The sequence below is a fragment of the Sitophilus oryzae genome, unplaced genomic scaffold (genome assembly GCF_002938485.1).
Source record: "Sitophilus oryzae breed Bouriz unplaced genomic scaffold, Soryzae_2.0 scaffold_1181_pilon_pilon, whole genome shotgun sequence".
Classification (NCBI taxonomy): Eukaryota; Metazoa; Arthropoda; class Insecta; order Coleoptera; family Curculionidae; genus Sitophilus; species Sitophilus oryzae.
The window spans coordinates 1,083,771-1,099,238 of record NW_022145817.1 but is presented as its reverse complement, the minus strand read 5'-3'; the positions used below and the strand labels follow the sequence as shown (position 1 = coordinate 1,099,238).

Sequence of the window (15,468 nt, the reverse complement as noted above, 5' to 3'; positions counted from 1 at the left end):
GAATGATAAAACAATAATGGCTGCTAACACATACCACTGCTAGAAAGGAGAAAGGAGAGAGGACACATAAGATACACTTGGTCGGTGTGTCTACGCTGAGGCTATCCGCGCGTGCGCACACCTTATGCTAGAATGTAGACACAACAGTACACTATTACAAAGTGTCTATATAGATATTTATATTATGTGTATACGTTACATTTTTACAAGGTGTGTACTATAAGCACAACACATTATACATTGTATGTCTCATATACCGACGTCAGATTTCATCATTTTAATAATTATTTGTTACGTTACAAAAAACTCTTTAGAATCCTGTGTGCACACGGTATACAACTAGTAAACCCTGTATCACACAATTTTATCAATATAAACCTGCGTGTATCTCATATGTATATGTTAGAACTAGATGAACACTTAGGTTCACTTTAACATATTTTGTTTTTCATGTGTTTCTCTTGTAGAAACGTAATTTCATTTGGACGTGCTGTATGGGATGTGGCATAAAACAAAACAAAAATTGTGATCCCCAAGAAACCGTTGCCCATTTGACGATGATATTAAGTGAATTATGGCAAAATTTTTACTCTGGCGTATGTCAATCATTAATAAAAACAATGCCAAACAGACATGCAGTGGTTGCAAAAGTTCATGCCGATGTAACGCCATATTAGAACAGTTATTTTTTAAAGTGTCCGAACATTTAGTTGTCACGATATTGTGCAATATTTTTGCTTATTTATTGGCCTACAGTTTATTTTAATGTTTATAGAAACTAAACTATTTAAATACTCATTAGGAATGTTAGATTTTAATATATTTTTAATGTATTTCTTAAATGTAAATAATTCAGTTAATGAAAATAAAGATTTTTAATAAATTTTTGTTTGTCCGAACATTTAGTTGTTAGGGCTCGTAAAATGATAAAGAGGCACAAAATTTATAATCTTCATTTCTGTAGCATTGAGCTAAATACGAAAATGTCCTTCTTTAAGATATTAAATCGTATGACATTAATTATTTTTTTTAGGGAGGCATGATCTTGCATGCACAGTTGGAGATCTGGAAAGCAGCATATTCAGAAGAAAGCGTTAAAAACTGGATACCCGAAACTACTTCTGGAAACGCATCTGGTGGTGACATTTCGGAAGGTAAGTTATCTCTATATAATAGTTAAAATAATTATATTCTTGATGTGATAGTTATGATATGATTCTTGATATGATGTGATAGTTATCTGATTACCAATAATCTTGCATATAGAGGGTCCGGCAATAGTGCGTCGGCATCCTTGTAGCTCCTAGAATAAAAAACTTGAGAATTCTGTTTAAGTGCAAACCTAAAGTATGTATGAGGATGTATTTCAGGAAAATATTTTAACTATAGGGTGGCTCAAAAAGATGTGAGTGGATCAGGATTATTTTTTTTTAAATGGAACACCCTGTATATAGTAAATAATTTCGATAGTTTCAGAGATATTATTAAATAGATAAATAAAAATATTTATTTTTGAACCCTTCTTAAAAAAATATTAAAAATACAAGAACTGTTCTGAAATCAAAACTATATTAGATATTTACTTTAGATGGTCTGTTCTTACTTTGCTAATAATATGGTAATCGTAAATCATACAGGATGTTCAATATTTTGTCAAAATTTCAAAAATATAAAATAATTTTTCTTCATTTTTTTAACCCTGTATATGATTTTTTTATTTGATGGAGAATTAAAAAATGAACATTTTTTGTATTTAAAGTATTTCAAAACTTTTAATAGTTTTCCGGATACACGCAGTATTATTTTATATGGCACTTTCAATGGTAAAATACGAGAGAAAAATCATTGGGTGGCTTTGATAAAAATTTACTGTGGAAAATGCCATATGAAAAAAATTATTAAAAATTTTGAAATACTCTAAATACAAAAAATGTTCATTTTTTAATTCTCCGTCTATTGAAAAAATAATATACAGGGTGTTACTTTAAAAAAACAAAGAAAAATTATTTTATATTTGAGAAAGTTTACATCTTGTGATGTTACACTAAAACTAAAACGGTTAGTACCTTCGACCCAAAAATCCATGGTAATTTCTCTTGGCCCGTCCTTTATGCATATGTTTTATATCATCCGTTAAAAATTTACTCAAAAACATACTTTTCTCCATCTTTAAACCAAAGCAAACTAAACAGCTATTAATCTGTGGCAATTTAAAACGAAACCTTTGGCAATGTAGAACAGAATTAATTTAATACAGGCGATATAAATCGCCAAGACCAACAATATTGCCTTCGTATATAAATCAAGTATTTCTCGGCCATAGCACAAATAATGTAATAAATAAATGTTGCGTGATTGTACATACAGTTTAATAAGTTTACAATTATTAAGGTTGAAAAATCACGCTGTGTAAAAGTATAAAATGTATATACGACGTTTGTCCTTAATTATGGATAGATTAAATTATATTATACAGGGGAGCTCTTAGGTAAATATGGCGAGAAGGGTCATCATAGATAGAAAAATGGACGATAATAACTTTATTTGATGACTAAACCATTTAAAAATATTAAATTATAGTAAATTTTTATTTTTTGAGGTGGATTGATCTATTGTGGTATTCTTCTGACCTATTAATTATTAAATAAATTCTCCAGTATCTTTTTCAAAAGTCTAATAACTTGGAGATATGGTAGATAAAAAATTAAAAAAGTTTATTTACTTTCCCAGTCAGAAATAACAGTCTGGCACATTCCAAGTTGTAGAAACTTAGTCTGGATGAAAATTTCCGGATGCAAAAATGTGACAGATTTTGGAAATCTTTAACCCTTATTTTTCCATGCTTGAAATTTCACGTACCTACCAACTGACTAGGAAAATAAGTACCGAAATCTTCATCTCTCCTGGACTAGAAGGACTGTACAGACCAAATCTCAGAAATCGTTACGCCTAGGGCCCCTTTTGTAACTTCTATTATCACAAGGTATAAAATTTCACCTAAGGAGATTCCACTTATAATATTGATAAAGTAAATTTTAAATCACATATTTTGAAACTTCCTGTATATTCGAGCTTAAAAACAAAATTACTTTATTACTAATAAAGCTGGTCTGCATCTCACTGATATAACACGTCTTTGAGACCAGCAACCATGTTCTAGCCAAGGTTATCTGGTTTGCCATTTATCTCGAAAACATCTATTTGTCTTTGTCTTAAAAATTAACAACTTTTTACAATGCTCTTAAATGCTAAAGGCTTGCGTAAATATAACTTTTAATAAACGGTTACGTTGGTTTGACGATTCTAGGAATATTGTAGGTATTTTTTTCTAGTTATTGTAATTGGATTTGCATTTAACCTATAAAGGTTTTTCGATTTACAATACTGTGGTAATTAGTATATTTATCTTGTAATACACCTGTTTTAAATTGTATGGTATGGTGTTTTTAATATTTTTAAAATTCCCAAATTAACCAGATTATCTATAAATTATTATAGAACATATGCTGGGGGGTTTAGAATAATTATTATCAATTATTATATTTTTAAAATTTTATTACTAATAGGGCTTTTTTATAAAAATATATAAATAACTGATCACATGATCATTTTCTTTTGTACTACTACAAAATAGTCGTAATATGTTTTTTTAATGTGTTTTTACAAAGGAATTTATAATGTTTCAAATTTTTACAGGGTGTTTCAAAAAACATGTGCCATATCTCGTGGGGAGTGGGGAGATTCCTCACGTAAAAATAAGATTTATTTTTTTATAATAAGTCCGATTCTGCTTTGTTTCATAGATACAGGGTGTGAAAAAAAGTTACTGGCGTACCATTTTTCAATCTTTCAATCAAATCAAAACCAAACCAAATCAAACCCCTCTAACACGGTATTGCTAACTATTAATTGTTTGATATGATATACCTACATTTTGTAATAAATAAGTAATATAATCTTTTAAGATGCATCTTTTCCAAGTTGTATACAGGGTGTTTCAAAAAACATGTGCCATCTCTCGTGGATATTCCTCACGTAAAAATAAAATTTATTCTTCCTATCAACATAGGCCCGATTCTGATTTGTTTTGTAGCTACTGGGTGTTAAAAGTCTTAATATTTTTTCGATTTTTTATAATTTTCTTCCAAGTACTTTTAGCGTTTCGAATGAAATTTTGAGGATGAAAGTTACTATAAATGCGACACATTTTAAAGCTAAAAAAGTGTGGCATATTGACCAGGGACGTGCATATGGGTTATCACTGGAATATTTTCCTAAAAAAAGTATGTACGCCACTGACTTTTTTTTCTTTTCTTAGTGAAATAGTGTAAGCAATTTAATGCCGATTAAAAGTTATCTTGTCGATTTCGGCCTCCTTGATGAGATAAACGAAATTTTATTAATTTGCCTTGATCCAAGTCTAATAGCAACCTTTAAAAAATTAATATCATTAACTTGTTTAAATAAGTACTCATCGATTCCTCATCAAAAAATATGAAAAAAAGTTCCTATAAACATGGGTATGGAAATGCATAGTTTTAGAGTTACAGGTGTTAAAATTTTTGAAAATTAGATTTTTTGTAATTATCTTAAATACCATTATTTTTTTATTTGAAATTGCTGTAGGTTAGACGAATAGTAATAATAACTAATAGTAATAATATTTAATAATAAATTAGGTAAAATATACAATTTATGAATTTTACATTTTTATTTTAATTTTATTAATAATTGTGATTAATAAAATTGCGTTTATCTCATCAAGAAGGTCGAATTCAACAAAATATCAAGAGATGGCTTTTAATTACAGGCATTAAACGACCTACACAATTTTGATATCAAAAGAAAAAAAGTCAGTGGCGCACATATTTTTTTTTTTTGAAAAATATTCCTGTGATAACCCATATGCACGTCCCTGATGAATCTGTCGACACGTTTATAGGATTAAAATATGTAGCACTTATAGTAACTTTTACCCTCAAAATTTCATTCTAATCCCTAAAGTACTTGGAAGAAAATTCTAATAAATCGAAAGATTATTAAGATTTTAACACCCTGTAGCAACGAAACAAAGCAGAATTGGACCTATGTTGATATGAAAAATAAATTTTATTTTTACGTGAGGAATCTCCCTCGAGAGATGGCACATGTTTTTTGAAACACCCTGTATATCTTTCTGATAATAGTCTAAAACCAAATTGTTTATCATGTAGTTGTGACTTTTACGGATAACCTTTCTGAAAATAATTTATCCCATTTTTTCGCAACACAAACATAATGCGTCCAGTCATCGACTTTTGTTACATTTTTTTCATAACTAGATCAAAACTGGATATAAACCGATTAAAAAAAAATAAATTGAAAACTAAACAGCGATTAAGTAGCCAATGGGGCGTAAAGTGTAATAAACAACTTTTTATCAGGTTTAAGAATGACCACACCTTCAATTACAGCGACCTTCTCAAAGTTTACTACTCTCTAAATGTATAAATAATATACACATATAGAATCAAAAATAAAACAATATCTTGTATCTGACTATACTTTCTAATAAATCTCTCATTAGACAAAAAAATTAAAGGCATTCTCTTAAATATTTTAATACCGTAAGTAAGATCGGGTAGGATCAAACAGTCTTGTGATTAGACAGTTTGTGAAACTATGCAAAAATATTTTATTTTTACAAGTCTCTTAATAAAAATACTATAGTATGTCCCCCGGTCCCCGGATTGCCTTTACAAAAGAAAAAATTTTTTTAATATTGACATTTTATTTTGAGAAAAAATTATGCTTGTTCTAAAATGGGGGGGTTTTATCTCGTTTATATACTTTTCCAAATTTCCACGCCGCTTTAGAGAAAATTCAAAAAATCATGAACACATTGTTGAATTTTTCCTAAAAAAAGTCCTAGAAATCAAAAGGCATTTCTATGGTAATATATTTTCAATTTCAGCCTTTGATAGATTATTATAACTAATCGATCTGCATCGATCCACGGCCAAAAATCGGAATAAGTGAAGAAAGTTCGATTTTAGGCGGGAAAATTTTTAAAAATGTTCGAAACCTAGTTAAAATGGGGCGATTATAGAGATAGGGCTTCGCTAGCTCTATCCGTAGAGGCCTACTGGTCGTTTAGCTACTTGCCGTTTCCGAGATATTTGCGTTTTTCGATATTGGCAAAATTTCAACTTTAAATCGTTTTCTACAACTCCTTATGAAAATCTAAGAAACGAAAAATAGGCCACGGGAGGGCACACAACCAGTCGTCTACTGTTGAAAGAGCTATAGATATTTATATAAGATTGAACTAAAAATAAATTTGTGCAATATGGAGGGTGGTAACTCTTTCGAACATGTTGAGCATTAGAAACTATAGTTTGTAGAACTTGATTTATTTATAATAACTACCATTAATATTATGCATATTATAAGATCGTACATTGAGCTTTCAAATTCACAATGAAAAAAGTTAAAAAAATAATATCTTTAAATTTATGACCTGTATATTAGTTATTTGAATTCTTCAATTGGCTCGATTTTCCTTATTCAATATTAATTAGGTGTTAATAAATAATTAAATGGTTTTGTTGTTGTTAAGGTACCCAAAACAAAAAAATATATATACCTATAAAGTATGGCATCTCGTTGTGCTCAGGAGACCGAGTTCTTTCAAAACTCGAAATAAAAAATGTAGGTCCATACTTAAAAAAAATAAGTTGGCCTCTGTATCATACAAATTATCAGCTAATTTGAAAAATCTAAAAATACTATCAGATAGCCCTAATAAAGTGGCTATAAGAATGAGCAAATAGTTTTTTTATTTTCTAAAAAGTAACGACAAAAAAAAATATTTTCAAAAAAATCCGTTTTTTCCAAAAAACTCAGCACCCCTTGAAATTTTTAAAACTTTTTTGATGGCATCTTGGTGAACATCCCAAAGCCCCAATTTAACCATGTTCGTATCTATTACGGTTTCCGAGATACCAATGCTCGTACCTTGAATTTGTAACACCCTGTATATATTGGAGTCTATTTATTAAAAAACCGTTTTCTATTTTCAGATGAGGATGAAGAAGTTCAACCTCCATCCGACCAAAATAAACCCACCACTTCCAGAACAGGAACCCACATCCACCTCTGGCAGTTCCTCAAGGAACTCCTCTCCACTCCCCAAACTCACGGCTCCTGCATACGATGGCTGGACCGCACCAAGGGCATTTTCAAGATCGAGGATTCGGTCAAAGTGGCCAGACTGTGGGGCAAGCGAAAGAACAGACCCGCCATGAACTACGACAAACTGAGCAGGTCGATCAGACAGTACTACAAGAAAGGCATCATGAAGAAGACTGAGCGATCGCAGAGGCTGGTTTACCAGTTCTGCCATCCTTACAACCTGTAAGGATTGAAGCAGCGTCTGTGACCTCAGCGTATGTCGTCATAGACAAGTTTGACTATCTGTCGTTCAAAACTTGTAGGTCATTTGATCTCACTTTGTTCTGACAGTGCATTTTGGACGATCCGATCGTCGGACTATATGTATACTTACAGTACTGTATAAAAACTATCATTATGGGGTTATATTTGTAGCGGTTTAGGGTATTAAGGTGTAGGTTTATCGGTAAATTAGTCACTTTGAAGTTATCGAAGTGTTTAAGTAATTTAAAACAACGCGGGGTATTACCGCTTGTTGTGGTACACGTTTTCTAAGCGTCGTACTATTTTTCGGAAGGTAATTTCCAAATATTTCAAATAAAATATTTACCAGTGAGTAAAACTCCGTTTAAAGAACATTTCGTTTATCTCAGACTTTGTATTTTTCCTAGCTCATTGGTGCTCGAGCAAAAAAAAATGCTTTAGAGCTCATTAGTTAGGAGAAAAAAAGTTTATTTGGACGATGTGCTACGCTTTTTATGGTGTGTGAAAACTGGTGATCTTGGTCCTATATATCTATGATATATTAAAATAATGTAAGTTCTGTGAACGAGTTTTCTTAGTATAAGAAAAGTATAATTGAAACAAAGATATTTTGTAAGTTAAGTCAAGTAGTTATTTAATTATAACAGAATATAGATTATTCTTCTGAGGCAATATGTTTTATTTTTAAGATTTTATGTTCTTTATATCTAGTAATTAATCATATAATTTATAGCGTACAATATTATTTATTTTGGTATAAAACCTATATGTGTAGGAGTATATACCTGATTATACAATTATTTACACTTAATATTTATGTACTTATTTATTAATTTATGAATTCGAAGTAGCATGATATATTATTAATTATATTAGTAGTTTTTACAATTTTTGTATATCAACTTGTATAGAATAACAACATAGATGCTGTTTATAATGCAATAAAGAGACAGATTTAGAACACTATTGTTTTATTTGTCCTAGAGTCTTTTCAACTGAGTTAAGGAAGATTTAAACAGACGGCATTCAAAAAATGACAGGTTGAAAATATAATTTTCCTGCGATTTAAAAAGACAGACACATATGTCACTGTTAGCGAATCTTCCGTTGGACAGACTATATTTTCCTTGAATTATGGAGTAAATTAATTATTTACGTAATCTCATTTCTCATTTAGCTTAATTTAGACTTTCAGTTAGTCTGTGACTTTACAAATAGTAAATCATTTCAAGATACTTGACTGTGGGGCAAGCGAAAGAACAGACCCGCCATGAACTACGACAAACTGAGCAGGTCGATTAGACAATACTACAAAAAAGGCATCATGAAGAAGACTGAGCGATCGCAGAGGCTGGTTTACTAGTTCTGTCATCCTTACAAACTGAAGCAGCGTCTGTGACCTCAGTGTATGTCGTCGTAGACAAGTTTGAGTATCTGTCGTTCAAAACTTGTAGGTCATTTGATCTCACTTTGTTCTGACAGTGCATTTTGGAAATTAAAAGATAGGGTTTTCTACAATCATGACTTGAGCACAAAAACGAAACTTGCAGTGTATCGAGCAGTAATAATCCCCACCATGTTATATGGAAGCGAAACCTGGGTGCCGTACCGCCGGTACACAAGCGCATTAAACAAGTTGCAACAGAGACACCTTAGACAACTTTTAAGAATCAAATGGTACCACCATGTCTCAAATGTATCAGTCCTTAAAAAAGCAAGCTGCGAGAGCGCTGAAGTCACGATTACTAAATCTTGCTTAAGATGGGCTGGCCACGTACATATGCAGGATGCAAGAAAACCGCCTATCTACCGAAATCTCTTCTTTACGGTGAACTTGTAGAGGGTAAGAGGAAACCGGGTGGACAACTCAGAAGATACAAGGATGTTGTTCATGAAAACTTAAAGGGGATAAGTATGCAGCATCAGTGGGAGGAAACAGCGCACAATAGAACGCAATGGAAGAGAATTGTAAATTCAGTTAATAACGACAACCAAAAAGTAAAGAGGCAACAAAGTAATGAGATTTTTGAATTTCCGGAGTGCGGAAGAGAGATAACATCACGTATCGGGCTTTTTAGTGGTAGAAAAGCTCATGACAGGAAACGCCTTGCGTAACCATCTTTTGATGCGTGTCATATACTCGTCAGCGAGTAATGGCAGTAGTAGTTAGTAGTAGTAGTAGTAGTACAAGGTCCGGCAATAGTTAGTAGTAGTAGTAGTTAGTAGTACAGGGTCCGGCGTACAGCGTCGGGCATCTGTAGCTCCTAGAATAAAAAACTTGAGAATTTTGTTTAAGGTTTTTGTAACCTAAAGTATGTATCAGGACTACCAGGATGCATTTCAGGAAAATATTTTAACTTCTATAGGGTAGCTCAAAAAAGTGTTAGTGGATTTTTTTAAAATGGAACACCCTGTATATTATTGCATTTTTGGCTTCCTTTCAGATCACTTTACATAACCCTAAGACTAAACGTTCTCGAACCCAGTGTGAGTACATATCAAAGTAAAACCTCTGAAGGCGGGTAAGAGGACAAATAACTCACAATCTTTAAGATAATAATAATAATAATAATAATAATAATAATAAGTAATATCCAAAGGAGCAGAACTACATCTGAACCGCACCCCAGGAAAATCATCTATCCAAGAAGCCCAAAAGATTACGTTGCTCAGCACGGCTCACATCCTTCGCAAAGTGTTGAACTAAGTTGCTTTGATCCCAGGCCGGGAACTGGACTTAGTCAATAATTACCGGAGAACTTCAACCGCCATCTCCGTGGAATATGTTAAATAATAATAATAAATGTCTTTATTTAGTACCCAAGAAAAACAAATTACAAAATATCATAATAAAAGATGCGGCGAGATCTAGCACAATGCTACTCCATCTAACCGCACTATTAAATACCGTATGATCGAAAAAAAACGGCGTCCAGTTGGCTGGGAAATGACGATCGATGACATTTCCCATATAAATTTACATATAAAATGACAACGATCTTCATTTCATAGCCAACGCTGACGCCATTTTTCTCGATCATACGGTATAAGCTTAACAACTAAAGTCTAAGTCTTTTCGTGAGCAGTAATTAATGACACTAAAAGATTATAGAGAACAATAATATGATAGCAAAGGCGAGCATTAAATGAACAAACTAAAAACAGAAATAATTATAAGTTATTTTAAAATCACATTCTCGACGAAATTAAATACTTCTCCCATTCATACAATGACGCTCGACAGCTTTCCTGAATGAGCCAACAGAGGGCCTGCATAATACACTATTTGGTAAACCATTAAATACTTTTACAGCAGAATAACTAAATGAGCCTCGAAACCTGGAAGTTCTGTGCTTAGGTACAACAAAATTTCGGGAGTTACGTGTTGCCCGACCGTGGATACTATTATTAGTAATTAATTTGTCATAAAAATATTTAGGGAGTTGACTGTGACGAACTTTATTACTCGATTTAATTAAGGTAAGAAGATGTTTTAATTAAAGATGTTTATTTAAATTTAAATGCTTCAAAAAAAGCAGGGGGGCGACATATTTCGGGACTTAAAATTTAAGTCCCGAAACATGTTAAAGATTGTGAGTTATTTGTCCCCTTACCCGCCTTCCAGCGTTGCCAGGTGTCGGAAATAAAATTATGGATCAATGTAGATAAAATTATCGAATTTATCACAAAATTATGTTACAAGCCATATATTTCGTTCTGAGGGAATTATCTAAAAAATATAATGATAGCGATAAATTTGGATCCTATTTTTTGTGGGTTTAACTTATTTTTAATAGGTTTCAAACGTATTTTCTCAGTCAGTTTTATGATATCGGGGTCTGGTTTCTCTTCTGTCCGCATTTTTAAATCGGAATTACTTGATTCGTCGCGAATATTTAGTGCTCTAGACCATGCCATTCTTTTAAACTTTAAAACCATTTGAGTCATTTTGCATTAACTACCTTAAAGTTAATTTATTTATCAAAAAATATAGTTCATGATTGATAAAACATTAATTATGGCAGGTTACCAAATTATGTTACAATTATCGATTATGGTACAGATTTTTTTTGGGAAAATTTTGTTCCAAAATTATGTTACAATTTGATAATTATGTTACATCTGGCAACACTGCCGCCTTCAGAGGTTTTACTTTGATAACCCTAAGATATGAATAAATATATTTCGATAGTTTCAGAGATATTAAAAAATAAATCAAAAATATATTTTTTTCAGCCCTTCCTAAAAAAAATTATTAAAAATACAAGAACTGTTCTGAAATCCAAGCTATATTAGGTATTTACTTTAGATGGTCTGTACTATGGCCAACTAAGAATGGACGCCGGCTGTATCTCAGAAACTACTTATCGTATAACTTTGGGGAAAAAAATTTAATAAGTAAATCGACCAAGAGAAATCGCTGAAAATTATTTTCAAGTTCGAAAAATGCCCGCTAGGGGGCGTTTCTCTAATAGCCAATCAGAAAAGATTTTTCTCAAAAATATGCAGGTGAACAGGTATTTTAAATATTACTATTGTAATCTCCGAGAAATTTGTAATTTTTTTGATATAGAGTATTTTGCTCTATCTCATAAAATGAAGTGGTGGGGGAAGGTTAAATTTGCTTTTATTAAAATATGGATAACTCCGGTTTAGATTACCCAATTTAAACAAACTAGGACTCGTTTAAAAAAGCTTTTCTTCCTTAATGATCTCCGGTATAAATTTTGTTTCCACAATTTTTTTCGTGGTAGCTAGAGGGCGCTATTTGACATCATAACAGATATTGCGCTTTTGCGTAAAAAAATTAAATAGGAGGCTATATTTCTCTTTGCACAGTTAAATAGAGCACAAAATTTCCAAAATACCAGCGCAAACCGCAACTTTCTATCTTCTCTCTAACCGGAGATATTAAGAGAACAAATCATGTTAGGCTGTTAGGCTGCCGCTCAGGATTATATGGTCTAAAAATTATAGTAGTAGGCTAGGAAACAAAAAGAGGTATATTGATTACGTCAAAATATCAAAACGTTTAAGTTCAGTTTTCATGCATCCGAATTTCGGGAGATTTCTTAAAAAATGACGTCATAATTATTTAAACACGTTTATGTAACATTATCATCAATCCATACAATTTTTACGATTTTCTTGGTTAAATATACGTAAATAGTTCTCAGATTAAAATGTCCGAAAGTCCGACAATCAATAATTTTATTAAAATTTCCAGAAATTTTGTGCCGCCATACTGCTTTTAACAGAAAACGGCCGAATTTTGTATGGCCGAAAACTAGGAGTTTAATTCATGTAACGCTATTTAGTTATTAATCCAAGTTCGTCCTTGATTTCACTTGTTTTCGTGTTTTTCCTGTTGTTTGTGTTATTTGTTATTATATTATAAAATTTATGTCGTTTGGGCCACTTTTCATATAGCACCGAACGAAGCTGCGAATCTTAACAATATGCACTACTGGTCCAAATCTACCCTTGATGCAAGTTGTTTAGCACCAAGACCGTTGGTAGGTAAATATTTACGCAGGAATTCTAGGATGGCGAACGATTGGATTTTTTTAATTATCCGAATGAAATGAACAATTCATAATTTCTAAGAAATGAATTGCCAATTTTGTTATTGGATTCATCATGATGAAATTGCATTTGTTGCAATTTCATCAGCATGAATGCAGTTGGTATTGGTGGTAGTTGTGCCGCTTATTTTGCTACGAATGTGTGGGGCTTCTTGGATACCACTTACTTTAGTAGATAGAGACATAAAATAATTAACTAGAAAGAAGTGTCAACTCTGTGTTAAATCGTGGAACACGATACGCCACCGAAAGCCTTCGTTGTCGTCTGGAGAACTAATTTTCCAATTGACAGGTTGACATGATAAGGACATGATGGCTTAATTTTTCATTTCCGTTTCCGGTTATTCAATGGCGGGTCCTCTTTCAGTTCAAATGTATTTTGTATTTTTACTTTTCATAAATAAAACCAAAAAATTATTTATTCACATATATTTATTTGAAATATGGAACAACGTGACTAAATAAATATAAAAATATAGAGGATTGTATTGTTTCAATACCAATTAGTTAATTATATGTACTTTTAACGTAAATTAGTTAAGGTATAAGCATGACTTACAGTATTTTGTAAATAAACACACGTATTCGCAGACTTCAAGGACAGAAAACGGACACAGGAACATGAAAACGGGAGCCTTATACAAAAAACCTGAAAACAGAAAAACAATTTTTTATACTAAAATTAACAATGTAAAAATATCAATAGGTATAAAATATAAATATACTGTTTAAAAAAGCGTCCATTATTCCCAAAGAGGCCTGGCTTATAAATCAAAAAAAAAGAAGCAAAAGAGACTTTTTAGTCGGATAACATAATCAGATTATCAGTCCGATTTATTGCATTATTGACAATAAATCGCACATACTGGAGATAACTAATGTTGGCTATAGTTAAAAATGATCTTACCTTGCTGTAAATTGCTTCCATTTTTCAGAAAAATCGCCGATCAAAGATATTATAATACCATATTCTTGCATCTAAAAAATGTAAAAACAGTGTTTATTTACTACCTATTTTTCATATACATGGGACATACCTACTACTGCAGAAACGTCGTTTTCTCCAGGATTCTTCATGTAATATATATTTTATATACTTTATTACCATTATATTTATAAATTTCAGCCGAAATATTAAATTGACTTCCAAAACGAAACTAAACGGAATGAATTAAAATGGCGTCGAATATTTTCGAATTTGTTCTAGAACAAATCTGAAGTTGTCTCTGAAACTGAAATCTGTCAATTCCTAAACTGTGAAGTTAGACAATAGTTAGACAAAAACAATGCTGTCCTTGTCTAGGCGGCCATACTTGTCGTGAGGAGATAAAACAGGAATGACACTAATGACTGTTTCCAATTTTCCTATTTCACTGTCACCCCCTGGATATAGAGACGCTGGAGCGGCATACTTCCATGGCCAGCTAGGTCATCGGATTGAATATGCCTGGGTTTTAATTGATAGGATCGAATCAACAACGAACATGGAGAAATAATAATTAAATTGTATTAAAAGGAAACTTTAATTTGTTTAGATATTTTGACGTAACCAATTTACCTCTTTTTGTTTCCTAGCCTATTACTATAATTTTTAGACTATATAATCCTAAGCGACAACCTAACATCATTTGTTCTCTTAATATCTCCGGTTAGAGAGAAGATAGAAAGTTGCGGTTTGCGCTGATATTTTGGAAATTTTGTGCTCGATTTAACTGTGCAAAGAGAAATATAGCCTCCTATGTAATTTTTTTATGCAAAAGCGCAATATCTGTTATGATGTAAAACAGCGCCCTCTAGCGGCCACGAAAAAAATTGTGAAAACTAAATTTATACTGGAGATAATTAAGGAAAAAAAGCTCTTTTAAACGAGCCCTAGTTTGTTTGAATCGGTTAACCCAAACCAGAGTTATCCTTATTTTAATAAAAACAAGTTTAACCTTCCCCCACCACTTTATTTTATGAGATAGTGCAAAATACTTTTATCAAAAAAATTACAGATTTCTCGATGATTACAATAGTAATATTTAAAATACCTGTTCACCTGCATATTTTTGAGAAAAACCCTGTTTTCTGATTGGCTATTAGAAAAACGCCCCCTAGCGGGCATTTTTCGAACTTGAAAATAATTTCCAGCGATTTCTCTTGATCGATTTACTTATTAGAATTTTTTTCCCAAAGTTATACGATAAGTAGTTTCCGAGATACAGCCGGCGTCCATTGTTAGTTGGCCGCCCGGTACTTACTTTGCTATAAATATGAAAATCGTAAATTATACAGAATGTTCAAAATTATTTTGTATTTTAGAAAGTTTAGCGTAGAAAACTTTCTAAAATATAAAATAATTTTTCTTTGTTTTTTTAAATTAACACCCTGTATATTATTTTTTCAATAGACGGAGAATTAAGAAATGAACATTTTTTGTATTTAGAGTATTTCAAAATTTTTAATAATTTCGCAGATATTTGCG

At 31.8% G+C, this 15,468-nt stretch overlaps 1 protein-coding gene across 2 annotated transcripts in view; it reads left to right on the top strand.

The window, feature by feature from the left end:
• The window catches only part of LOC115891453 (DNA-binding protein D-ETS-4), a 67,813-nt gene extending 59,431 nt beyond the window's left edge, over positions 1 to 8,382 (top strand). For both annotated transcript variants that reach the window (XM_030911903.1, XM_030911905.1), the window contains exons 4-5: positions 1,034 to 1,154; positions 7,062 to 8,382. In XM_030911903.1, coding sequence (XP_030767763.1) covers positions 1,034 to 1,154; positions 7,062 to 7,399 — 459 coding nt within the window. In that variant the 3' untranslated portion in view covers positions 7,400 to 8,382. The remainder of the gene's footprint in view (positions 1 to 1,033; positions 1,155 to 7,061) is intronic.
• Positions 8,383 to 15,468: the final 7,086 nt, after the last annotated feature.